This window comes from Procambarus clarkii, chromosome 47 (genome assembly GCF_040958095.1).
Source record: "Procambarus clarkii isolate CNS0578487 chromosome 47, FALCON_Pclarkii_2.0, whole genome shotgun sequence".
In the NCBI taxonomy this organism is placed as follows: domain Eukaryota; kingdom Metazoa; phylum Arthropoda; class Malacostraca; order Decapoda; family Cambaridae; genus Procambarus; species Procambarus clarkii.
In genome coordinates this window covers 17605390-17632398 of record NC_091196.1, presented here as the reverse complement: position 1 = coordinate 17632398, position 27009 = coordinate 17605390, and the positions used below count along the sequence as shown (strand labels likewise).

The following is a 27009-nucleotide window of genomic DNA, read 5'->3' as shown; positions in this document are numbered from 1 at the left end:
ATATAGCCCAGCAATTACTGTAATTTGTATGAATGGTTTTGAATAAAGATTCTAGTTCTGCCATATGTCACAAAGAATTTCTTTGTAGTCATTCCTGCTTGATGGTTTTCTCGTATTCCCTAATGTGACCGCGAGCAGCGACTGCTTAAAGAGCCCCTTGCAACTCTGGTGCCAGTGTGACCGAGCAGCGACTGCTTAAAGAGCCCTTGCAACTCTGGTGCCAATGTGACCGAGCAGCAACTGCTTAAAGAGCCCTTGCAACTCTGGTGCCAATGTGACCGAGCAGCGACTGCTTAAAGAGCCCCTTGCAACTCTGGTGCCAGTGTGACCGAGCAGCGACTGCTTAAAGAGCCCCTTGCAACTCTGGTGCCAGTGTGACCGAGCAGCGACTGCTTAAAGAGCCCCTTGCAACTCTGGTGCCAATGTGACCGAGCAGCGACTGCTTAAAGAGCCCTTGCAACTCTGGTGCCAATGTGACCGCGAGCAGCGACTGCTTAAAGAGCCCCTTGCAACTCTGGTGCCAATGTGACCGAGCAGCGACTGCTTAAAGAGCTCTTGCAACTCTGGTGCCAATGTGACCGCGAGCAGCGACTGCTTAAAGAGCCCCTTGCAACCCTGGTGCTAGTGTGACCGAGCCAGACAGATGTTACAGTTCCTGCTGAGAGAGTGTAATCATGCCTTAAAGAGCAGCTGAGTAACCTTCCTATTATGTGTATCTGTTGAGTTATTTAAACTAACTTGGTACATAATACATCAAAACTAAAATACACTATATGGCTTAAAATAAGAAAATCTTTTTACAAACACCAAAATGCATCATTAACAACTGTAATTATAGTTGGCGGCACAGTATCAGGGATTTCAAACTGCTGTGGTAATGGTCTTAATATATTTTGAACATGGAATATGAACAAGTTTTACCGTTTCCAGTTTAGTAAAGCTGGAGCAGCAAATACATCTTTTTATGTTACATTTTTCTCAAGAGAGCTGGACTGTTTGTCTTAAATAATGTGGGTGTGTTGTAGCTACTGGACGCAGCCTCGCCCTGGACAAGCAGTTCCTAACAAACCGTGGACGTTTATCAAATATATAATACATATATAAGATATATAATATATACATAATATACATAATCATAGTTTTAAAGTAGTGTATATAAAGTGAAGAGAGAGAGACAGGCCTGACAGTGACGAAGGCGACATCTGGCGGCCGTCAAACAGTCTTGGTCTCCTGAATAACAATGTAAACAATCCGGAAGTTATATTCTAGACAACACTAGATGATGTGTAAACCTAAATCAAACCATTTGCTTATAAGTAGAGTCATACGCTTAATATAGTGGCTGGTTATAAAGGTTTAAAGTAGAAATAACAGTTGGTATTGACATGGGCTGAGATTGTATTATATATCAACAATAACATTATGCTGCGAGAAGACAGCACTGTGTACATAACAATGAGTACAGTTCAGTTTTGTGTGGGTGAATATATGTGATGTACGAGGAATGTATGTGTGTGTGAGGGAGGGAGGGAGGGAGGGAGGGAGGGAGAGAGGGGGGGGGGAGAGAGAGAGAGAGAGAGAGAGAGAGAGAGAGAGAGAGAGAGAGAGAGAGAGAGAGAGAGAGAGAGAGAGAGAGAGGGGGGGGGAGGGGGGGAGGGGGGGGGGGGAGGGGGGGGGGGAGGGGGGAGGGGGGGAGGGGGGGAGGGGGGGGGGGAGGGGGGGGGGAGGGGGGGGGAGGGGGGAGGGGGGGAGGGGGGAGGGGGGGAGGGGGTGGGGGGGGGAGGTACAGTGGGGTCACCAAGGGTTCAGGAGTGTTGATTTCAGGCGTCGGTCACCAAACTTCGGAGAGGGGGGGAAGGGAATTATCAGTGGAAAGCGCCTAGCCATTACGACTATATAGAACTTGGAGGGGTCAGTATGAGGATTTGGGAAGGAATGGTGCCCAACCACTTGGACAGTCGGGGATTGAACGCCGACCTGCATGAAGCGAGACCGTCGCTCTACCGTCCAACCCAAGTGGTTGGACGGAGATGGAGAAGAAAAGGTAAGTCTCCGTTACCGTCTTTGGCATAGACACAATATCTGACTTGTGTACTGCAGCTTTGTCTCAGCTGCTCAGACACTTGTTGTAGGTATTTACACATTTGGTTCTATTTGGAGATAAATGGAGTGAGAAAATACGTATAAGTATTTATACAATGTGATTCACTTTCAATTGACTCAACTTTCCACATGTGATTCCCTTCTCAGTCACGGGGCTTGAACCCTCACTAATTAAGGTCGATGTACTTGCATCAGACTTGTACATCAATATCCATGGGCCAGAACTCTCCACCAGGGTAAGTGAACACAGTTTGTGATTACCAAGGTCACTATAGGCACGTCTGCCTCTTGACATGGATATGAAGGTCACATTGTGTGGCAGGATCCGACCCCGTCGCCTCCTGGATCTGACGCCGGGAATCACGATGAAGTCGTTCTGATTTAGCGAATTGAACCCAAACTTTAGACTACTTACAACAAACTGATTAGTGTGAGGAAACGTGAAGAGACGAGGCAGTATGTATTGAAGTGTTGGAATATGACACTAAAGAATAAGCCGTCATGTATGTGTGTGTGAAAGTTGACAAAATTTGAAGTATCTTATTTACCTGAATTACCAGGTAATTACCTTATGTGTAATACTGGTGATGTAACTACTGGCACTGTATGTGTGTACACGTAGGGGACCTGTACTGCAGCAGTAGCTTGTCCCGCACCAGTGACGACGCTCACAGCTCGGGGCTGAGAAGGCCTCACTTTCAGTGTATTGCAGTTTCTTATATTCTAATTCTTGGGAATATTTAATTTAATTGGCCGGGGGATTAACAAGAAAATGTTGTTAAATCAACAATAATATACATAATTATCAGGGGCACATTTGACAGCTGGTAACAATACATTATTGTTAACATCTGAACATATTCATGGATGAACACATTCATGGATGAACACGCTCAGGGCTGAACACGCACTAGACAGAACACGCTCAGGGTTGAACACGTTCAGGGCTGAACACGCTCAGGGCTGAACACGCTCAGGGCTGAACACGCTCAGGGCTGAACACGCTCAGGGCTGAACACGCTCAGGGTTGAACACGCTCAGGGTTGAACACGCTCAGGGCTGAACACGCTCCAGGCAGAACACTTGTGGGGGTGAACTCTGGGGCAACAAATAAACAGTTGCGGATGACTTGGAAACTCGCTGTAACAGGTCACCAAAGACCGGCCCGTGGCCCCGTGGGAGCCTCAACCATCACTACCAACACTTTCATGGGCACTGAGTGACCGGAAGGCCCCGGGGCGCCAGGGGGACTCCCATAAGTGTTCCAGGGACCCCACGGGTCTCGGACTCCTTCTCCCAGGGTCCCGCATCAAGAAACACTTGGCGGCCAATGTTAATTAGAACAGCCCCTTGTCTTAACAGTTCTGGAGAGCACATTCCATAGGTGTACACAAGTAACAAAGCCAGTCGGCGAAAAATATATAACAAAATGTCTTTCTCCGTGATTTCATAGTGCAGTTATGTGTCATATTGTTCTGCATGGAGAACAACAGTGTCACGTGAGAGTAACGGAGATGTTTTGGCGCGGTACAGGAGCGGCCGGGGCGACCCCAGCTGGCCGGGGCGACCCCAGCTGGCCGGGGCGACCCCAGCTGGCCGGGGCGACCCCAGCTGGCCGCCACCACCTGCCTGGGTCACGCACGCGCGCTCTTCACCTCAGTGTGAGTGTCAAGGTCACACACATGCTCACTGATGACCTCTTCACCTGTGTTAACGTCCTGAAAATGTGAGAGAAGAATTATTAGAACACGTGGAAGGGCATTTTGCAACTACAGTGTTACATTACTTTATAAATTAGAAACATTTCATATTAAAACTTTGGCTTGAATGCTGAACTCGCGGCTAACACACTGAAGCTTAGAGTGAGGTCATACTGCAGAGACGGCTTTAGCATGACCAGGGTGCAGAGGGTGTGGTGTAGGCACCTAGTGTGCCTGTACACTGGGGTAAAGTGAAGGGTGTGGTGTAGGCACCTAGTGCGCCTGTACACTGGGTAAGGAGGAGGGTGCAGTGGATGTGTAGGCACCTAGTGCGCCTGTACACTGGTTAAAGTGAAGGGTGCAGTGGGCGTGGTGTAGGCACCTAGTGCGCCTGTACACTGGGTAAGGAGGAGGGTGCAGTGGATGTGGTGTAGGCACCTAGTGCGCCTGTACACTGGTTAAAGTGAAGGGTGCAGTGGGCGTGGTGTAGGCACCTAGTGCGCCTGTACACTGGGTAAGGAGGAGGGTGCAGTGGGCGTGGTGTAGGCACCTAGTGCGCCTGTACACTGGGTAAGGAAGAGGGTGCAGTGGGCCGTGGCCTAGGCACCTACTGTGCCTGTACACTGGGTATGACTCCTACCTCAACCCGGTGCCTCTTGCCTCCCACAACAGTCTCGGGGTTACCTGCTAAACATCACATCTACACACACTTTGTGACAATAAATTACGCTTGACATAACAATGACCTGTAACTAAAAATAGAAAAATAACAACAAATATATATATATATATATATATATATATATATTTCGTCAAGCCACTGTCAATGTGAGAGAACTCGTGTCCAGCTTATAAGCCTATACTTGCATAAACCACAAGTGAAGATAAACAATCTTTGGACAACACCCACCAGTTGGGTCTGGGGCTCCCCCTTCCCCCTCCTGGGGAGGGGGGAGCTGCGCAGACAGCGGCGCGGTGATGTATGACGTCATACTAGTTCCCTTGTTTTCTGTTGAAGAGTTCTATCCACTAGTTCGGCTTAGGTAGCAATTTTCACCAGAATAGGGGTTTGTTTTGGAATGCTTACCTTTCTGGATGCTTGACCCGGTCGATGGCAGACATAGAATGCTTCCAACCACACGGGGGTTTCTATAGGCCATTGCTCCCCTTGCCTCTCTGAGGGGGCCAGGTTCTGGCTCGTGGTCCCCGGTAGGCCCTAGAACTCCATACACATGACTGATGCCAAAGTCTGACATTAGCATATCAGCCGGTAAAGCTCCGGGGAGCCTCCGGGTCTCACCCAGAAAATGGCGTTTCATTACATTCAACGCTGGTTTTTTTTCCATTGTGAAGTTGTGAATCCATTTCATTCATGGATTGTGAACATCCATGCATTTAAAAGTGAGTCTAAAGTTGGAAAGTGTAGTCTATGCTCCTTACACCATGTCCTTTATGTGGTCCTCTGGTGACAGTCTACTATCCAGATCCACCCCATAGATCTCTTTCTTTGTCAGAGTTCTTTAATGCTTTTCCACTTAGTTTGAAGGTCGTGTGTGGCCTATTTTCTCCAATTCCACATTCCATAACATGGCATTTATTCATATTGAATTCTATTTGCCAATTGTTGCTCCATACACTTATTTTGGCAAGGTCATCATCATGAAGAACATGCCAATCATGTAGGTCTCTTATCTTCCCTCGTAGCTTAGCATCATCAGCAAGATAATAATAATTAACAATAATAATTCACTGTGTCGGAGACAGGCAACCAGTTTATACAGACAGCTGATGTTAGGCTTATATTGAGGCCCTCCTGCAGGGTTAATTACTGACCCTCCCCAGGATGCAACCCCACAACAAGCTAACTACTGGGTACCTATTTACTGCTAGGTGGATAGGGGCATTAGGTAATAAGAAATGCGCCCAACCATTTCTGTCCGGGATTCGAACCCAGAATTCTCGATTGCGAGTTGAAAACGAACCCGGCTGTATTTCCAGGACATGTATAGATATAGATATACTATAGATATAGTGCATTTGCTTAATACAGTATAGTATTTTCAGAGGTAAATATTCCTGAATTCTTGGGAAAACAATGAGATCATTCATGCCATAATCATTAGTACTGCTCAATCTATATATCCCCCCCCAATTATAAACATATTCCTTCTATTTTTATTTGTATTCATTTATGTATTTATGATGAAACAAATGGGAATGACTTGCTTATATAGTATTTGTGAAGGTAACGTTGAGCGGGTGTGGAGAAGAAAGTGGGAGATCAGCAGAGATGATATACAGTACTGTAGTATGAACGCGAAAAATCAACAGGTAGAGCAGTAGAGATGGACAACCTGAGAAGTGTGTGCATAAACCCACTTTAAACAAAGAATATGATATAGTCATTGAGTGTCTAGCTGATGAACTGGATACTTCTGACTTTCAATTTGTACACAAAACTGGCTACTCAATAACATTGTAGTTTCACGGTAGCAGAAACTATTCAGTACTACAACTCACAGTTGTAGTACTGTGATTACTACATGTGATGTGATGTATGGGCTACTCTGTTTATTGAGGTTTCCAAAGCATTTGACAAAGTTGAACACACCAAACATTTTAGAGAATTTTTTAACAGAAAAGTATGCCCTGTCATTGTTAGATATTTATACATTCATATCAGGTGTACAAATTAAATGTGAAATGAAGTAAGGTCCTCTCTGAAAATTTCTCACTAAAAAATAGGGCCAATCATGGAGATGTTTTAGTCCCATATTATATGCTACATTGATCCATTTTTAAGAAAGTTAAGAGCCATTCAAGCTGGCTGTTGCATAGGCAGTACTAAGGCAATTAGTAATGTTATGCTGATGATCGAGTTCTACTTGCACGAACTAAACATGCCATGGAAAACTTAATATGTGAAAGATATTGTGCAGAATACAACTCAACATTCAATCCTGGCAAAGGTAGGTACTGTAGTCCCCTTTAACTCATGGGATTCATTTTATATTGATTCCAAACTAAAACTACTAGGCAGAGATATTCTGATAAGGTCTTTTGAAAAGAATCTGGGACATTATTTCTTCAAAATGCCACTTGTCCATTTTTCTGATGCTATAGTATTAGAGGCCTGCAAGTCAGACAAATGTCATTATGAGCGAATTTAGTTATCTTGATACCTGGTCAAAAGTAAAGTTATTTAACAGTCAATGTCTAAGCTTGTATGGACGTGAACTATGGGACCTTCAAAATGCTGACCGTGGTAAGCATAACTGTTAATGGAGGAAATGTTCAAGATGAATCTCAGGAGTCCATCCTCTCACACTGCAATCTCATGTAAGGCCTGATGTTCCTACCCACCCATGAAGAAATCATTCCAAAATGAATGATATCCTTTTACCTGAAGATAATCACCCATCCAGCAAACTCAAAACAATTCTTTTTTTCAGGCACTCATTTGTCACTGGCCACTCCTACTTTTCTAGAAATACCAAATTAATTGTTAGGAAATACAACTAAAGAATGACTTTATATTAGTTCTTTAAATTGTCTTCTTATCATTCCTATATATATCACATTTCAAACTGGAAACTAAATGTAACTAATTTAATGCCAAAAATATAAGTTTGATTTAGACTGCTGTACACCTCTTTACTTCAGCTACATTCTAAACATTATATCCTCAGTAACGTTTCATTGCAGTACTATAATATAAACACAACCTAAAATTTTACAACATAATAGAATTAAGAAAGCAACAACACTCAGATTGAGAAATAAACTTTATGGGACTTTTAATATTTCTGTGTAATAGTTATGTAAAATATTCATCAAAATGTGGTCCTAAACAAAACATATCACAGACTGGAAGTTCCTCTTGTCCAGATACTATATAACACATCATTTACACATACTTGTTCAAAGCTATTTTCAACATTTAAACAATGAATTTCTTTATCAATTTTCTTTTCCTTTTACTATTACTGTATTTGTCTCTATATTTTCACTACATCTGCAAACCTCATCACCACTCTCACAATAATGCCTCTTAAAGCAATACAATACGTATTTCATATCAAGAGGTTTTCTCCATCATACATATCCCTCATCTACTGGAGGAATACTGAAAAAACCAGCGTTGAATATAATGAAACGCCATTTTCTGGGCGAGTCCCGGAGGCTCCCTGGAGCTATCCAGGCTGATATAATTACTGTATCCCTAACTTTGGCACCAGTCGATGTGGGTGAAGTTCTAGGCCTAACGGTTGACCATGAGTCAGAACCTGGCCCCCCTCAGAGAGGCACGAGGAGCAATAGCCTATAGTAATGCATGTGTGATTTTGGAGCATTCTATATCTGCCATCGACCGGGACAGGCACCCAGAAAGGCAAGTGCCCCAAAACAAACCCATATTCTGGTTAAAAATGACAAAAATAGACAAACTTCATTACTCTTGGGGTAAAAGTTAAATATACATAATAACTTTCTTCGGAAGAGTTAAATATAAAGCAAAGAAATTGCTAGCCAAAGTAATCAGAAGAACCTAGTACACTGTACAGTACAGTTGAAAAGCAAAGCAATTGTTCTTGATACTGTAAGAGCTCGGTAATCCAAACTTCTGTAACTCGACCAATACATTTTCATTCGAGTTCTTGACTTTTTAACCAGAAAAAGAATTTGAGTTAAAATTTGTTTTGAGCATAAAAACACACACATCACTTGGGTTAAAACGATGTGTATCGTTTTATAAAGCACATCGTTAAAACGATGTGTATTATGAAATACACATCGTTTTTGAGTAAACGGCAGGAGTTTGCCTGTGGAAATATGAATTATGTTCATTGTGGTACAAAAAACAATTTGATCATGTTTGGAAATGCCTGGTAAGAAATTCAGCCAAGTCAAATGTTTGGTTAATTTAAATGGGGTTGGGCCCCACATGATTCAGATTACCGAGCGAAGACAGTTTTAACTTAATTTTCAGTGCTTGTCTAAATTAAGATACAAATCATAAACGGCACCAGGACTAAAGGACTCTTTATCCTTTTAAACAAACATATTATAAGGAAAATTTCATACTACAAAACTACCTTGATCACCATGATAGCGCCTCTGTACATGCAGGTCTAAAGTCTCAAGAATAATGTGGGGGATAAACCTACAAAGCACTGCAGATAAACTGTTAATGCAACATACCTGTTAATGTTTCTCCTGGTTGCAGTACTTTTGCAAAGCCAAAATCAGTGAGCTTGATATTGTAGTTGTCATCTAAAAGAATATTCTCAGGCTTAAGGTCTCGATGCACAATGCCCTTCCCGTGAACATGAGCGAGTGCTTCAAACAGTTGTCGCATGATTAGCCTGAGGAGTAAGAATTAAAAAATTGTACATTGCCAATACATAACTATCATGAAAAGAATTATTTCAGTGTTAAGAACCATTGACTTGTATGTAACACCAACTTACATAATATTTAAAGTACTTTACTGTACAAGTAACTCTTGATCATAAAATACTGATACCTGAAATTTATAAGTTTTAATGCCAGAGTACTGTATTAGATCCAGAAAATAGCATTTTTGTACATATTTCTGTTTATTAAAAAATGCATTATAATACTGTACTGTAATTGTTGTTAAAAAAATTAACCCAGTGAAGTTCACTGGGTAATGAGAATCCAGTATGAATGTGTTTTCAAGTGACTTTCCACTGCATTATACATTATTCATACTTGTGTACACATTTGGGGAAAGGACATCCAGGTCAATGGCCACATTCAGGTACCTATGTGATCCAAGTCCTAGCCAGGCTCGAGGCAAGGTTAGGTTACATTAGGTAGTTACGAAAACTAAGTGTTTGAATGTGTAAATGAGAAAGAATAATTTTGCAGATACCTACTTGGTTTTCTTCTCAGAGAGAGTAACCACTGTTGTAAGGTGATCAAACAGCTCGCCATGCTCACAAAGTTCAAACACTAAAAATATGAATGTTGATGATTCGAATACGTCATGAAGTTCAACTGAAAAAAGAAGATAATACAACATCAATTTCATATATTGTACCAATCTTCATAGTTTATATATACACCTAACAAAGTGCTGGCAACTCATACAGTACAGTGTTGTGAAAGCCAAGATATTAACTTGTAAAATTCCTGTTTGAAAAGCGAAGGTGCTGATTAAGCATCACATGCAGTCAGCTCACAACTGGAAATTCCTGGGTCTCATTACTGCACAGGACAGATATGTTTGGACACATTTCCTTACACCTGCTGCCGGCTTCCCACAATTACTTCAACAATCATTTAAGTGCCCACTCTTGGAATTTAAGGTCTTCCTGCAACACACTACAGCACTTCACAGGTTCTACTTATTTGTTTTGTGTAATAAGCAAATACTGACACACATGAACTAAATATCTTGGGTTGGTTACTTACATAGACTAGGAACAGCATCAGTCCTAGGACAGAGCCTTGTGTGATGCCATTTTCCATTTTTTCCAGAAGACTTTTTTTGTCTTCGTGAGCAAACAAGATGCCCAACAAAGGGGAGGCAAATCCACAAACCAGCAGGTCTCTAGAAATGCCTTCTGAGGAGGCCCCAGAGTAAAAATGCAGAACACTCAAGGTGTTTGTAGTCCACAGGACTTAAAAAGTAGTGCCCATGCTTAAAAAGGCATGGGCACTACTGTGGGCCTCCTTACAGGCTCCCCAAGGCCTGACATCAGGAAAAGAGAAGGGCCCAGGGGCACAGCCAAGAATTCCACCAGATACTCAAATAATGAGAGGCACCAACAACAATGAAGATGCTGAACTCCATTCACGCTGACTGATGCCAAAGTCTAATGATATTCATATCAGCCTGGATAGCTCCGGGGAGCTGAAGGGGCTCCCCCCAGAAAAGAGGTGATATAATCACCACTTACAAAATACTAACAGGAATCGACTAAATTGACAAAGAGGAATTCCTGAAACCAGAAACGTCATGAACATGAGGACACAGATTCAAGCTAAGGAAACAAAGGTGCCGAGAAAACATTAGAAAGTTTTCTTTTGCAAAAAAGAGTGGTAGACGGTTGGAACAAGCTAAGTGAGAAGGTGGTGGAGGCCAAAACCGTCGGTAGTTTCAAAGCGTTAAACAACAAAGAGTACTGGGAAGACGGGACACTACCAGTGTAGCTCTCGTCCTGTAACTACACTTAGGTAATTAGACTTGCCAATTACACACAATGTACCAACAGAAACAAACTTCCACCCACCCCAACCACAGAGTCCAATAGGAGCCAAAGCCCATACACTACTCATGAAGAAGCCCCTCGAGAGGTAACCCCAGGTGGCAGACTCCTGAACCCTCTCACAGGAAGATGACCTTGACTGAGGACAGGGGCAACACCAGTGACAACAAGAGAAGCCAACTCTGACCACATGCAGCCGAGACAAGTAACAAAACACACAAATGAAACAGTAAAAATCAGTAAAAGACTAAGCACACAACAGAATTCAAGGAATGGACAACACTTAGCTGAAAAGGTAAGGGTTTGCACAGTTAGGAGACAACAAGAGGACAGCAGACAAGCACAGCAAGTGCATAAATGACTGTTGTTGCTGTCCAGGTTCCTCAGGTTGCCTGGGCTGTCATCTGGCAGGAAGGAAGTGGAGCCAACTAGAAGATGCACCTGAACAATATGAGTACATTGTTCAGATCAGGTTGCAAACGTTATCCAAGCAGTTGCTTATTTCGGTACACTCTACCTGTCTGGTGGATTTTTCCTTCAGTAAGGTTATCTTGCTTTCACATTTTGTTATGCCTCTACTGAGGTGGCCAGATTCTGTTCCTAGTCTATGGTAAACATTCAAGATCATTCATTGTTCATTAGAGCCTGGTGTGGTACATGGATCTGGAGGATTCCGGGTGGGTAGCTCTAGGAGATACAGAAGAACTTTCCCAGAAAATCAAAATCATTCACGTGAGCACATGTGAAAAATCTGGCTATCTAAGGTTAGCACATAATTAAACCAATAAGACTACATATCTGTAGTGTTGGTAAACAAAACCAGCATCAAGACTTTGATCTAGATACAAAATCCCAAAAGCCCCCCCACCAAGGCAGTGGCCCAACTCAAAAGGAGTCAGACTATGCTGAGGGTATTAAAATTCACAATGACTTCGAACCATTCCGTGAAATGAAAACCAAGGCATGAAACTCTGAATACAAAACCTAAGCTTCTAAGAAAAACCTGTCAGCTTCACTGAAACAGCCTCTGCAGAACTTAAGAGCTTTGCATGATTGATACAAGGCACAAAATATGAAATGCTACCTCCTCCGACCTGAATGTACTAGCTATTGCTTACATCTTGTGATGGTCAGTGTTGGGAAGTTGCTAATTCTGCATCTTCAGTGTGGTACTGTAATTTGTGGTCTTAGTGGTTTCAATGATCATTTGGTGGTTTGATATGTTCTTTGGTATCACCAAAGTTTCATGTTCTTTAGTGGATTGAGGAATGTTATCTAGTGTACAACACCTCTGTACAACAGGACAAGGCAATTTAAAAAGTTAGATGTCTCAGTTGAACAAAGTGGCCCAGAGCTTGGTGTGTTAGCATTACTTTAGGTGGACCCATGGCCCTGACTCACAACAGTAATCAAGGGAAGCCTTGCTCAGAAAATCCAACGTAAAACTTTCTAGGATATTGTTTGCAATCAAGATTTATAGGTTTATCCAGTAGCATAATAATTGTTGAGAGTTTCAAGTTAAAACATGTAAATCTCCAGATATCTTGCATCACATTTTTTTTTTTTTTTAAAGAAATGTACCACATAATTAAGTAAAAACTAAAAGGTACCCATTTAGAAAGATCAAATAAATAGTAACACACATACAAATGTACTGAATTCTCCAAGCATCAGAGATTACCAGGTGCTAAAAATATTACCTCTACTCTCTTAATACAGTACAGCATATTATTTAACATGTACTTACTTATATATGGATGCCCTGCTACCATGCGCAATACATCTATTTCCCGAATAGTGGCTTCATACACACCCTCATCAGAGGAGTCGCTCAGATCAATAATTTTGGCAGCAAACTGTTGGCCAGTTTCCTTTTCTGCAAAGAAAGTTATTGTTATAATAAATAAAATATTTTTTAGAGAAGAATGATCATCTGCATATGGCAACCAATTACATTCTAGTCTATTATGGATGTGCCTTGTTAACTATAATGCTATGATAATGCTTAATAAAGAATTATACATACCAATGCAGCGACGAACAACAGAACAACCTCCTCGCCCAAGAATTTCCTTTGGCTCATATTTAGCATAAAATCCTTTAGCTGCATCACGATCTGGCAGCACATCTCCATCATCGTCAACTGCCATTTTGTAGTGTTTCTGAGACTTATACAGTACTACAGAGAAATGAGAACAAACACTTATTAAAATAAATTGTGCTCCTGATATAAATATAAAGCTCCTCAAAAAATATAAAGTAGGGCTTAATATGATTACAGATAAATGATTAAGTAGTACAGTACTGTACTACTTAACCATTTTGCTGCTTAAGTTGGCTATGGTCACATCACAAAAAACTGGCATTCCCTACCATAACCAACTTCAGTCTAGGTGCCAAGAAAATTGTTTATTTATTTTCCCAATAAAACAAACAGTTATGGTACTTCCCAAGAAATTGTACATAAATATTAATCTTCATTTAAAAATTGCCCATTGTGTGTGTATTTTTGTTGTTGTCCTTCATTAAAAATTAATTCTTAAATCAGTATTAACTGAATGAACTCTGAAGAGTGAAACCTGGGATTTGCCTCTGCACATAAGCAATGAAATCTACATAGTTTACTATGACAATGCCATGACAGTTTACTATGACATTTGTAGCGTCTTGAACAGCAGCTTCCACAGTATATAACTACTCCTCAGTTCAAACAACTATTTCCTGCTCAGCTGGCAGCCAATTTGGAAGCACCATTAATCTGGCTACAGCTTTGGCTGACTATATAAAGCAGCCAAACACACAGCTAATCCTTACTGGCTACTCAAGCCCTTGCCAACTCTAGGGGCGGCTCAATCTTCATCAATCAATCAACAGCTAAGCAAGTCAGAGGTCAATCCAACTAGAAATCACTTCTTTCACCAGATTCATCGCATCTGCTCAACATTCTCCATTCGACAAGAGACTGCCACAAGCCTGACCATATGGCTCACTGCACCATGACTGTCTCATAAATTACTCCATCACTGTAACTTGACAAGTTTATATACAGGTACGGTATATCATTGATTATTACTGTGTGCTTCAGTGCCCATCTCTCTCTTGGTACCCTGAAGGAGTTGGCCCTAACTTAAAGAGTTTAGACCTTCTTTGCATGCAGAAATAAATGCATGCCTTATTATCCTGGAATTTCATATAAACTGCAACAGTTTAGCAAGAGAGTTAGTGTTTCTAACAGTACGTGCATAACAGATAATTTGCAACTTAAAGATCTAGTGGCTCTCCTTTCATTTGTCTGATGTTTAAACAGTCTGATGGTGTCAGGATATGCACCGCGACTGGCAGTACAATAGTATGTAACCTATGTTTACATAATGGGCAAGACGGATCTATATCTGTGTATATACCACACCATGAGAACAGACGTAAATGCTGTACCTAAATTAAGAGTAGAGGCCACGATACACACATACTGTACTTATGTTGCTCATGGAATATTCCATTTCCTGAAAGTTCACATTCTCCCACAACTTCAGTTTTATTTATTGCATGTAATTACACTGCATATTTATTGAAAAATATATATATTTCAGTAAATTTTAAAGTATAGTTCCTGGTATTAATAGTGTTTTAATTTCAAATACATTAACTGTATTTGACGATTCATTCACTGTACACTCAGTTACACTCTACCTGCGAGCAGCACAAACACCAACAGGAGATAATTTCTGCAATCCCAACTAAAGAGTAAAATGTTAAAATCTTGCTGAAAAAACAAATTAAATTATTCCACACATGAACTACTACCAATAGCACTGTCCTACTCCTGCAGTACTCATAACAATGTACTAAACTGCTACCACTCCAGCCAAATACTTAAGCTTACACATGACACGTGTCTGTCCTGGTGTGAAGTGCAGGTATGTAGGTCAGCCTTGTCCTTGTTCCTCACACATTCCTCACTCCATAACTAGTCCACCCACCTCATGCTCCCAGATCACTTTTGACAGTTAATTTGTTACAATTTAGTTTTAATTATTTAGAGTGCAAATACAGTGTGTTGAAACCTCGTTGATACTATTGCATATCTCGTGCAGTCTTGCATACCTGGCTCTGATAACCAGCCCAGCCCTGCACACCAAATATCACATGCTATCTACATATTATACGGTCTCTACCTTGTTTAATTTCTCAGTATGTATCTCTGGGAGCGCGTTGGAGGAGATGTGCTGTCCTGAAGGAGGCGTGTGTGCCCCTGCAGGAGGCGTGTGTCCTGAAGGTGGCGCGTGTCCCAGAGGAGGCAGGAGCTGGAGGGATCACCTTCAAGCAGCTGACCTACTCACCCTCGTCCTTCACTCTTTCCCACAATGTCTCATTCCTCACAATACTTCCTCCCTCGCCTCCACCTCCACTCTTACCCTATCCAGCCACCATATCTTAACTAGGGACAGTCTGGGGATCCTTTGTGTAAATGCATAGATTATATTGTTGTGTGAGCTTCAGCTTTATCGTCAAATCGAATATCTGTATTTGTACCGAACAAGTCCACAAGTTTTCGTTCAGAATTACCGAGTTGTTTAGTTCTTCTTATCGGTGTAACAAATCAGAGTGTGACTATATTAGTCATTATATTAAGTAGTATTAAGTTTTAGTCTTTAATGTTTTTCCTGCCCGAAACGCTTTGCGTAATAGTGGCTTTAGGCATTGTATGTACTAGCTCTATCTATAAATCTATCAATTTTTGTAAAATCTCTTGTATGTATGTACCTTACCTAAATAAACATTTATTTTATTTATTATATGTACGGCTGTACGGACAGCACAACACAATCACTAGACAGTGTGACATTGTAATTGTCAGGATTAAGTTAAGATATCGCTACTAATAGTAAGTGGCAGCAGGTAATGAATCTCTCAACTGTTAGTATTCTAACTGTAAACTATATAAACAAAAATAGGGACATGAAGGGTCTCGCGGTCGAGTGGACAATGTTTAAGATTCGCAGTCCACGGAACCGGGTTCGATTCCCGACCGAGAAGGAAACAAATGGGCCGAATTTCTTTCACTTGATGCCTCTGTTGAACTAACAGTAAACAGGTATACCTGGAAGTTAGACAGCTGATGCAGGCTGCATTCTGGAGATGTACTCATCTAGTTGTGCTTGACGGGAGTGGAGGCACTCCTATTACAACCCCCCTGCAGTTTTCAAAATATCTGAAATGTCGGAAATTTGACTCCTGAGCGTGATTTTTGAGCCGAATTCTGACTCTCTGCACCTATTTTCATTTTCAAATTACGCCCTTTTATACCGAAAATATGCTAATTACTGAAAACGGCAATGGGTTATATTTTGCTCAAACCCCCCTGCAGTTTTCAAAATATCTGAAATGTCGGAAATTTGACTCCTAAGCGTGATTTTTGAGCCGAATTCTGACTCTCTGCACCTATTTTCCTTTTCAAATTTCGACCTTTTATACAGAAAATATGCTAATTACTGAAAACGGCGATGGGTCCTATTTTGACCAAACCCCCCTGCAGTTTTGAAAATATCTGAAATATCGGAAATTTGACTCCTGAGTGTGATTTTTGAGCCGAATTCTGACTCTCTGCACCTATTGTCATTTTCAAATTACGCCCTTTTATACCGAAAATATGCTAATTACTGAAAACGGCAATGGGTCATATTTTGCCCAAACCCCCCTGCAGTTTTCAAAATATCTGAAATGTCGGAAATTTGACTCCTAAGCGTGATTTTTGAGCCGAATTCTGACTCTCTGCACCTATTTTCATTTTCAAATTTCGACCTTTTATACAGAAAATATGCTAATTACTGAAACGGCGATGGGTCCTATTTTGACCAAACCCCCCTGCAGTTTTGAAAATATCTGAAATATCGGAAATTTGACTCCTGAGTGTGATTTTTGAGCCGAATTCTGACTCTGCACCTATTGTCATTTTCAAATTACGACTTTTTATACCGAAAATCTGCTAATTACTGAAAACGGCGATGGGTCACATTTTGCCCAAACCCCCCTGCAGTTTTCAAAATATCTCAAATGTCGGAAATTTGATTCCTGAGCGTGATTTTTGAGCCGAATTCTGACTTTCTGCACCTATTTTCATTTTCAAATTACGACCTTTTATACCGAAAATATGCTAATTACTGAAAACGGCGATGGGTCACATTTTGCCCAAACCCCCCTGCAGTTTTCAAAATATCTGAAATGTCGGAAATTTGACTCCTGAGCGTGATTTTCGAGCCGAATTCTGACTCTCTGCACCTATTCTCATTTTCAAATTACGACCTTTTATACCGAAAATATGCTAATTACTGAGAACGGCGATGGGTCATATTTTGCCCAAACCCCCCTGCAGTTTTCAAAATATCTCAAATGTCGGAAATTTGACTCCTGAGCGTGATTTTTGAGCCGAATTCTGACTCTCTGCACCTATTTTCATTTTTCCAATTACGACCTTTTATACCGAAAATATGCTAATTACTGAAAACGGCGATGGGTCACATTTTGCCCAAACTGTTGGAAATTTCCAACAGTAACACACTACCATTGTATTATAATACATCATTATTATATACTAATTACAGTAGTTATTAATTTCACTAGCGGTAGTGTTAACATAAATTAATATTTCTTTATCTGAGCCTATTGCTAACATTCTCACGACATCGAGAGGCACAGCGCTCCCAAATTATTAATTTCGCTACTTGCTACTTTTTGGGCTAATTTCAAAGCAAGATGTGCTAATTTGGGCTATTAATGTTAAGAACGTACGATTGCGAATTACATGAAAGTATCTAAGCTATAAATATTTGTAATTAATAATAATTGTAAATATTAATTAATACTAAATAATATTATTTAATAAATTAGTCCCAATTCAATGCAGAGTTTTCTTCCAAGCACAGAAACTTGTAAATATAAATACAAGATAATAGATAGATCGATAAATAAATAGACAACTTTCAAATATTGCACCAAGTAATGGCGAGAGGAATAAACTAGACAGTATACATTACATTTGAAATTAATAATGGATGAATGGTAATAAATTGGTGTATGTTTGTATGTATACCAGACACAGTCCATTTAATGGCAGAATTTAGCCATTTTGTGTAAAAAACTTTTAGATCGCCTATTATTAATTATAACAGTAATCGAAAAAAGTCATAGTTTGTATATACAAGAGATGAAAACAGAGAGTAATGAGCTAGAGCGATGTGTTGAGTCCATAAGGAGGCGGAGCTTCCGGAAATACCTTCCTGTGATTGGCTGTTGCGGGGAATACCAACACTCTTTTATGAATAAAATTTAAACTAAGAAATAAGTCCTTGTGCACAACAACAAGGTTGTTGTGAAAAAGAACAACCATTTCTGTTTTGCACCTGACAGAAATCTCCATCTAATTGAATAATTTACTCGAATAAGAGGGCAGAGCAGCGTATCATTATTTGTGTGAGGCAACCCCCACTGATGACGTCACAAGTTAGGTAGCCAGCCCATTTTTATATAACATCTGTTATATCCTGCAATATTTAATTATCACTTTATTAACACTTTAAATAATTAACACTTCACTTTTTTGGGTAAATTAAAGTTAGAGCAGAATTCCATAAGCAGGACTGGTGCGCTGAATTAAGATGATTTACTAAGTGGATGGCACCTATTGCTGATCCCTTCCTGTGATTGGCTGTGGTGTGAATGTCAACAAAGAATATCTACCAATGATATGCCATTTATTATGCACCCTCATACCACTTGTGGGCGGAGCTTGGAACCTCCTACCCGAGCACAACAACCCGCCTTATGGGTTGCTGTTTGGCTATTTATAGTGCGTTGGAAAAAAAAGAGATGGCGCTAGTTCTATTTTGTAGGGTAATTTGTTATAAGTGTAATTTGATGTCAACAGATGGCGTAAGCTGTATCTTATGGCCACTGTTGACCAGCCAGAAGATAGTGTTCTTATCTGCCGACAGATGGCATCAGCTGTATTCTTATTATTTTAATAATATTATTACATTAATAATAATGTATTATTATTACTTTAAACACTGATCTATACGTCTGGTAGCTTATAATAAGGTTTTATACCAAGCTGGTATTAGGTAACTAGAATTCTGCAATTACTTTTTTTTGATCTACTGTTGAGGATATGTAAGACAAATGTAAGGTTTTGAGGCTAAGTAACGAAGATAGTTACAAGATACGAGCCAGATGGTGTTGAGATTGCAAAAGGGATTATGATAAGAACTTAAGCCAAAAAATCAATGCATAAATGTTGGCAAATATGCGACTGGGATTTATTTCTCGAAAAGTTAGCAATAAAATACGCTTTTTAGTTCTTTATTTTTAAAATTAAGACCAGGGATTCTGTCTAACGAAGCTGCAAGCTAAAACACCGTTATCCTATAATGTTCATCTGTAGCTTGACCCTAAATACTCGTTTATTAAACGAATTTATTGTTAGAGTTCATTAGGAATCAACTTTGTTGAAGGTAGAGTTTCCAACAAATACCTTCCTGTGATTGGCTGTTGCGGGGAATGCCAACGCTTATATGAATAAAATGCAAAATAAGAAATACGTCCTTTTGCTCAATAACCTTGTTGTTGTACCAAAGAACAACAATTTCTGTTTTATACAAGACAGAAATTTCCATCTAACTGAATAATGTAGACCAATAAGAGGACGGAGGCATTGTATCGCCGATGTTATTTGTGTGAGGCAACACCCACTGATGACGTCACAAGTTAGGTAGCCAGCCCGTGTTTCTGTAACACTCGTTACATCCTGCAGTATTTAATTATCACTATATTAATATTTTTAAATACTTAACATTTCACTTTTTAGGTAGATTAAAGTTGAAGCAGAATGTCATAAGCAAGGATGGTGTGCTGAATAAAGATGATTTATTAAGTGGATGGAGCCTTTAGCTGATCCCTTTCTGTGATTGGCTGTTGTGTGAATGTCAACAAAGAGTTTCTACCAATGATATGCCATTGATTATGCACCCTCATACCACTTGTGGGCGGAGCTTGGAACCTCCTACCCGAGCACAACAACCCACCTTATGGGTTGCTGTTTGGCTATTTATAGTGCGTTGGAAAAAAACTAGATGGCGTTAGTGGTATTTTGTGGGGTAATTTGTTATAAGTGTAATTTGATGTCAACAGATGGCGTAAGCTGTACCTTATGGCCACTGTTGACCAGCCAGTTGATAGTGTTCTCTTCTGCCGACAGATGGCATCAGCTGTGTTATTATTACTTCCAAATTCCCTTTAAACACTGATCTACAAATCCCTTGGCTTATGATAAGGTTTTATACCATTTATGATAATTATTAGATAACTGGAGTTCCGCAATTACTTTTATTTATCAACTGTTTAGGATATCATCATATAATGTCTGGTTAGGACGTACTGCTCTCGATTGATGAAGATTAAGCCACCCAAGATGTGGCACGGGCATGAATAGCCCGTAAATACTGCTCTCGTAATATTATTCAGGGGGGGTGGGGAAACTATCAAGTGAAAGCGCCAAGCCATTACAACAATATAGCACTCGGAAGGGGTCAGGGTACGGATTTGAGATGGAACGGGGGAAAGGAATGGTGCCCAACCTCTTGGGCGGTCAGGGATTGAACGCGGACCTGTAGGAAACAAGACCGTCGCTCTACCGTCCAGTCCAAGTGGTTAAGCGTAATATTATTAAAACAACAATTTATGCATATAGTAACTGAATTTCACACTAAAAATATTTGGATATATTGAAATTTGGTAGTGAATTCCTATCTAGGAATCTCCTATGACTAAACTGTACTTTTTAATCATTTTTATGTACTTACTACTTATTATTAAGTACTTACTATAATAATTAAATAAGTTATTTTATTTAATATTTAAATTAAATGATAAAATAATAGGTAATAATAAATCATTGTGTAGGGGGGACAGGCATCCAGTGTGTATATATACATGTTAGGCTTATACCAAGGTCCCACAAAGGTGCCACAAAGGTGCCAAATTAAAGACTGGGTGCTGCCGGGGCGGGCCCAAGGGCTGCTGGCGGCCCTGGCCAGGCTAAACTTCCGCGCCCTTATAATCACCATTGTTTAATAATCTTCACAGGGAGAAACAACTGTAAATATAGGAATAGTTTATTACAACATACACGGTAAAGAAAACAGCTCGGAAACTAAGGAAATAAAGTTGCTGAAAAAACATTAACGTCCACTTCAAGTTCAAGTATGTTTATTGAGACAATACAAAAATACATCTCAAAGGGATAGAGTAGCTTAGGCTATTTCTACTCCCTTACTTCAAGTCCCTCAAGGGGCGCACAAATTCAGTGAGTACAAATACACAAATCACAATACAAGAATCCCATTTAACATAGCAGGTTAAAATAGGAAGCACAGCATATAAGTGTTACAAGTGAGTTACAAGGGAACAAGTGATATATATATATATATATATATATATATATATATATATATATATATATATATATATATATATATATATATATATATATATATATATATATATATATATATATATATATATATATATATATATATATATATATATATATATATATATATATATATATATATATATATATATATATATATATATATATATATATATATATATATATATATATATATATATATATATATATATATATATATATATATATATATATATATATATATATATATATATATATATATATATATATATATATATATATATATATATATATATATATATATATATATATATATATATATATATATATATATATATATATATATATATATATATATATATATATATATATATATATATATATATATATATATATATATATATATATATATATATATATATATATATATATAGCTGGACACGAGTTCTCTCACATTGACAGTGGCTTGACGAAAAATGCAGACTGACCCCACACTCATCTGGTGCCTTCGGGAAGTAGAGATGTTTGGGATATATATCTCGAACTATCTACTTCTTTTGTAAGGTCTGATGGTGTAGTGGGTTAAAGCATACTAGTTATGGCAGCTACTGGAAGGTAGTTGTGCTTTCTGGGTTCGAGTCCCACTGGTGGGTGTTGTCCAAAGATTGTTTATCTTCACTTGTGGTTTATGCAAGTATAGGCTTATAAGCTGGACACGAGTTCTCTCACATTGACAGTGGCTTGACGAAAAATGCAGACTGACCCCTCACTCATCTGGTGCCTTCGGGAGGTAGAGATGTTTGAGATATATATCTCGAACTATCTACTTCTTATGTAAGGTCTGATGGCGTAGTGGGTTAAAGCATACTAGTTATGCCAGCTACTGGAAGGTAGTTGTGCTTTCTGGGTTCGAGTCCCACTGGTGGGTGTTGTCCAAAGATTGTTTATCTTCACTTGTGGTTTATGCAAGTATAGGCTTATAAGCTGGACACGAGTTATCTCACATTGACAGTGGCTTGACGAAAAATGCAGACTGACCCCTCACTCATCTGGTGCCTTCGGGAGGTAGAGATGTTTGAGATATATATCTCGAACTATCTACTTCTTATGTAAGGTCTGATGGCGTAGTGGGTTAAAGCATACTAGTTATGCCAGCTACTGGAAGGTAGTTGTGCTTTCTGGGTTCGAGTCCCACTGGTGGGTGTTGTCCAAAGATTGTTTATCTTCACTTGTGGTTTATGCAAGTATAGGCTTATAAGCTGGACACGAGTTCTCTCACATTGACAGTGGCTTGACGAAAAATGCAGACTGACCCCTCACTCATCTGGTGCCTTCGGGAGGTAGAGATGTTTGAGATATATATCTCGAACTATCTACTTCTTATGTAAGGTCTGATGGCGTAGTGGGTTAAAGCATACTAGTTATATATATATATATATATATATATATATATATATATATATATATATATATATATATATATATATATATATATATATATATATATATATATATATAACAGCAATTGTCAGTCTTATATAAATCACTGGTGGATGTAAGTTGCTGTAAGGTCAGGAGGAAGCACTGAGGACACTCCTGTAGAGAGACCTGAGTAGTCAGCACTTGGTCTTAGAGTTAAGTGTGGAAGGTGTTACAAGTTGGAGTCGAGGCGAGGGAAAGTTATGACCTGGCCTCATCAGCGGCTGATTACGTCGTCAGCCGCACCTCTGGCCGGCTCTCCTCGAAGTCTCAAAAGTCTCACGGTGTATCATAGGTGTAGTGTCCTGTGTCTCCAGTGTCCTGTGTCTCAAGTGTCCTGGATCACACTGATGGGTTTGTGTGTGTCCGAGACACCCATCAGAATTGTGTATGGCGTGTTAGACGGACGATGAAGGAAGACTGGAAGGGAGACTGATCCTGGAGGTGTTAGACGGAGGATGAATGCGGGTTGGGACGGGAAACTGATGTTGGAGTGTTTATGTGAGAGATGTCTGGCGAAGGATGCGCCTCCTGATGCTCTCCTGGCGCCACAGTAAGCTGGGTCCAAAATGGTGAAGGTTGTCTGGGCCAGTGGCTAGGTCAAGGCTCAGGTTAGGCACAGTGGGCTCAGTCAAGCTCTCCACTCTCTTAACAGTATGTGGTGTGGGTGTAGTGATGTGTTTGGGGAGGGTATTGGTTGTTCTGCTCAGTGTAGCGAGTGTTTGGGCTCCAGGCTGTTGAGTGCTGACTGTAAAGTTACTGACTCTCCAGCCGCTCTTACCAAAGCTTTGACTATGATAAGTGCTGATGGGGAGGACTACAGGATTACCAGTGACTACTTCACTAGGTCTCACAGGGCTGGGCGAGAGTTCTACGACAAAGTTATCTACTGGAAAGTGATCTTGTCTAGGATCTCTGGACCCCCAGGCCAGCGTGTCAACACTGCCGTCACCTGACACACGGGTGTCGCCATCACCACCTCCTGTGTTGACAAAATCAAAAAGCGAAATTCCAGGAGAGGTAAAATCGTCCGAGATATTAGATCGATCAGTAAATAAAGGCTTTTGTGTGAGAGGGAAGAGACCAGCACAGTGGTTAAGGATTCCAACGTTATCCATTAGGTTGATGAGTGGAACAACACATGGGGTTGGAGACTGGGGGTGGGTTGATGACTGTGGTGGCCGGCCACTTACGTGTAATTAGTGGTCGTCCAGTGGGTATGGAAGTGTCGACTGATGGATGGGTGCCTGGCCAGTAAGGTGTAATTAGTGGTCGTTCAGTGGGCATGGAAGTGACGACTGATGGATTAGTGGCTGGCCAGTAAGAAGGTGTAGTTAGTGGTCGTCCAGTGGGTATGGAAGTGTCGATTGATGGATTAGTGGCTGGCCAGTAAGAAGGTGTAGTTAGTGGTCGTCCAGTGGGTATGGAAGTGTCGACTGATGGATTAGTAGCTGGCCAGTAAGAAGGTGTAGTTAGTGGTCGTCCAGTGGGTATGGAAGTGTCGACTGATGGATTGGTGCCTGGCCAGTAAGAAGGTGTAATTAGTGGTCGTCCAGTGGGTATGGAAGTGTCGACTGATGGATTAGTGGCTGGCCAGTAAGAAGGTGTAGTTAGTGGTCGTCCTGTGGGTATGGAAGTGTCGACTGATGGATTAGTGGCTGGCCAGTAAGAAGGTGTAGTTAGTGGTCGTCCTGTGGGTATGGAAGTGTCGACTGATGGATTAGTGGCTGGCCAGTAAGAAGGTGTAGTTAGTGGTCGTCCAGTGGGTATGGAAGTGTCGACTGATGGATTAGTGGCTGGCCAGTAAGAAGGTGTAATTAGTGGTCGTCCTGTGGGTATGGAAGTGTCGACTCATGGATTAGTGGCTGGCCAGTAAGAAGGTGTAGTTAGTGGTCGTCCAGTGGGTATGGAAGTGTCGACTGATGGATTAGTGGCTGGCCAGTAAGAAGGTGTAGTTAGTGGTCGTCCTGTGGGTATGGAAGAGAAGCTGGAGTATGGATTAACGGCTGGCAAGTAAGAAAGATTTATCACGGGTCTGTCATAAGGTGTAAGAGGCGAAGGAGTGGGAGGATTGACGATGGTAGTCTCTGGCCAGTAGGAGGGGATAATTAGGGGATGACCCGGGGGGCTGGAAGGTGCATCTGGGAATGACACTATCCAGAATGGTTCAGTATCGGAAGGCTGACATTGTGCAGTGATTGTGTGGGCCTGTCTGATAATAGTGTTAGAGATTGTGAAGGGTGGCCGGAATGTTGGGCTGTTGGTTGAGAAGGGTGACCGGAATGTTGGGCTGTTGGTTGAGAAGGGTGACCGGAATGTTGGGCTGTTGGTTGTGAAGGGTGACCGGAATGTTGGGCTGTTGGTTGTGAAGGGTGACCAGAATGTTGGACTGTTGGTTGTGAAGGGTGACCGGAATGTTGGGCTGTTGGTTGAGAAGGGTGACCGGAATGTTGGGCTGTTGGTTGTGAAGGGTGACCGGAATGTTGGGCAGTTGGTTGTGAAGGGTGACCGGAATGTTGGGCTGTTGGTTGTGAAGGGTGACCGGAATGTTGGGCTGTTGGTCGTAGGTGATATTAGTACAGCACTAATGACTTGTGGTAGGAGGTGACTGTGGTCGGCCAGACCAAGTAGATCTGGGTGTTCATGGTCGTGCTCGACCAGACCACGTGGTTCTAGGTGTCCATGGTGACGCTCGGCCGGTGTAGAGTGTGCCAAGGGTCGGACAATGGTGTGAGAAGGTTGAGGTGTGGTGGTCATAGTGAGGGGGAGAGGGAGCCAGCCAAGAGGAGCGGAGTGAGAGACGCGCGCGTGGCTGTCCCCAGGGTGTGGGGGGCCGAGCTGGGGCCCAGGGACGCCGTAGGGAAAGGTTTGGGGAAAAATGTTTCTCTGTAGTGCCCATAGAACCCGCTCGGGCAAGGGGATTGGCCGCCTTTCTATGGGCTGCGACCTGGTCTTAAGACTCCTGCTGCTGGAAGGATGAAATAGCGCACCTGCTTGATCGTAAGAGACGTAGCTGGATAATTCGTTGCCAGTCGGGGCACCATGAGGGCCAGTCGGGGCATCATGAGGACCAGTCGGGGCATCATGAGGACCAGTCGGGGCACCGTGAGGGCCAGTCGGGGCACCGTGAGGGCCAGTCGGGGCACCGTGAGGGCCAGTCGGGGCACTGTAAGAGTCAGTCGGGGTCATGTCTTTCAGGATCGACAAGCACTGTCTGGAACAAATTTACCCACATGTTCTTTCAGACATAAGGGAGAGTGGTACTAAACAGTAATGGTAGGAATGTAGGATTCCAACTTGCATTTAGCTGTATGGATGGCCTTACAGGCCACTGTACTAAAAAAAAAGTATCAAGATGGGAAAAGCAACTCTGAAGGTGAATAAGACAACAGTCTGCCTTATCAAACTGCCACTGAAGGAAAGAGGGGGATGGACGGAAAGATGGGAAACGAGGATGGCAAAATGGTCAGTGCTATGGGGTCAAGAAATCTCCACAACAGGGCTATATACATGGCAATTAAAAAGTTGAAATCAGTACAGATGAAATTTGGACAAACCGTTAGTTTTTGTACTGATGCTGCAAAGAACTTAACCTAACCATCCTAGGCCTAATACATGCTGTCTAATATAATACATATACCAGTATGTACATTACTAAACCTAGGAATATTTAAGTTTGGTTTTTAGCTATTTTGTTGGACTATAAAGTGAATAGTAACAAATTCTAAGTGTCCATTATGTCTATGTACAATGGTCCACATAATTAACAAAAAGTAATATCTAACCTTGGTTGGGTTGAACAGTTGCATTGTGCTGGGTACCCAGTCATGTTGGTTGTTCTTGTGAACACTGCTGCTGCTGATGAGGATTTGCGATTGTTTCACCTTCCAGAAACTGATTTCTATAATCATCCATAATGTGATATGCAACCATTAGATGGTTAGGAATTATGAGTGGCAAACTGCATATTATTTGATGATCTATTCCTATGGCCTTCCTTCTATCA

General features: G+C 41.0%; 3 protein-coding genes across 5 annotated transcripts in view; 1 reads left to right on the top strand and 2 right to left on the bottom strand.

Annotated features, from left to right (window-relative positions):
• The window catches only part of LOC123762887 (uncharacterized), a 226765-nt gene that overhangs the window by 61063 nt on the left and 138693 nt on the right, over nucleotides 1–27009 (top strand). The window lies entirely within an intron of this gene.
• LOC123773496 (phosphorylase b kinase gamma catalytic chain, skeletal muscle/heart isoform-like) lies at nucleotides 1761–15527 on the bottom strand. 3 transcript variants are annotated; one of them, XM_045767323.2, is made up of 6 exons: nucleotides 15214–15502; nucleotides 13065–13217; nucleotides 12786–12914; nucleotides 9704–9824; nucleotides 9003–9166; nucleotides 1761–3821 (listed from the first exon to the last, which is right to left on the bottom strand). In XM_045767323.2, the coding sequence occupies exons 2-6, from the start codon at nucleotides 13186–13188 to the stop codon at nucleotides 3814–3816; spliced, it is 546 nt and encodes a 181-aa protein (XP_045623279.1). In that variant the 5' UTR covers nucleotides 13189–13217; nucleotides 15214–15502; the 3' UTR covers nucleotides 1761–3813. The 3 variants fall into 3 exon arrangements, with proteins under 3 accessions (XP_045623279.1, XP_069158104.1, XP_069158103.1); XM_069302003.1 differs by lacking the exon at nucleotides 1761–3821 and adding an exon at nucleotides 4476–4555 and having other exon boundaries at nucleotides 15214–15516; XM_069302002.1 differs by lacking the exon at nucleotides 1761–3821 and adding an exon at nucleotides 4646–4812 and having other exon boundaries at nucleotides 15214–15527.
• Nucleotides 24721–26958, bottom strand: LOC138350759 (mucin-7-like). The gene is made up of 2 exons (XM_069302001.1): nucleotides 26789–26958; nucleotides 24721–26217 (listed from the first exon to the last, which is right to left on the bottom strand). The coding sequence occupies exons 1-2, from the start codon at nucleotides 26830–26832 to the stop codon at nucleotides 24855–24857; spliced, it is 1407 nt and encodes a 468-aa protein (XP_069158102.1). The 5' UTR covers nucleotides 26833–26958; the 3' UTR covers nucleotides 24721–24854.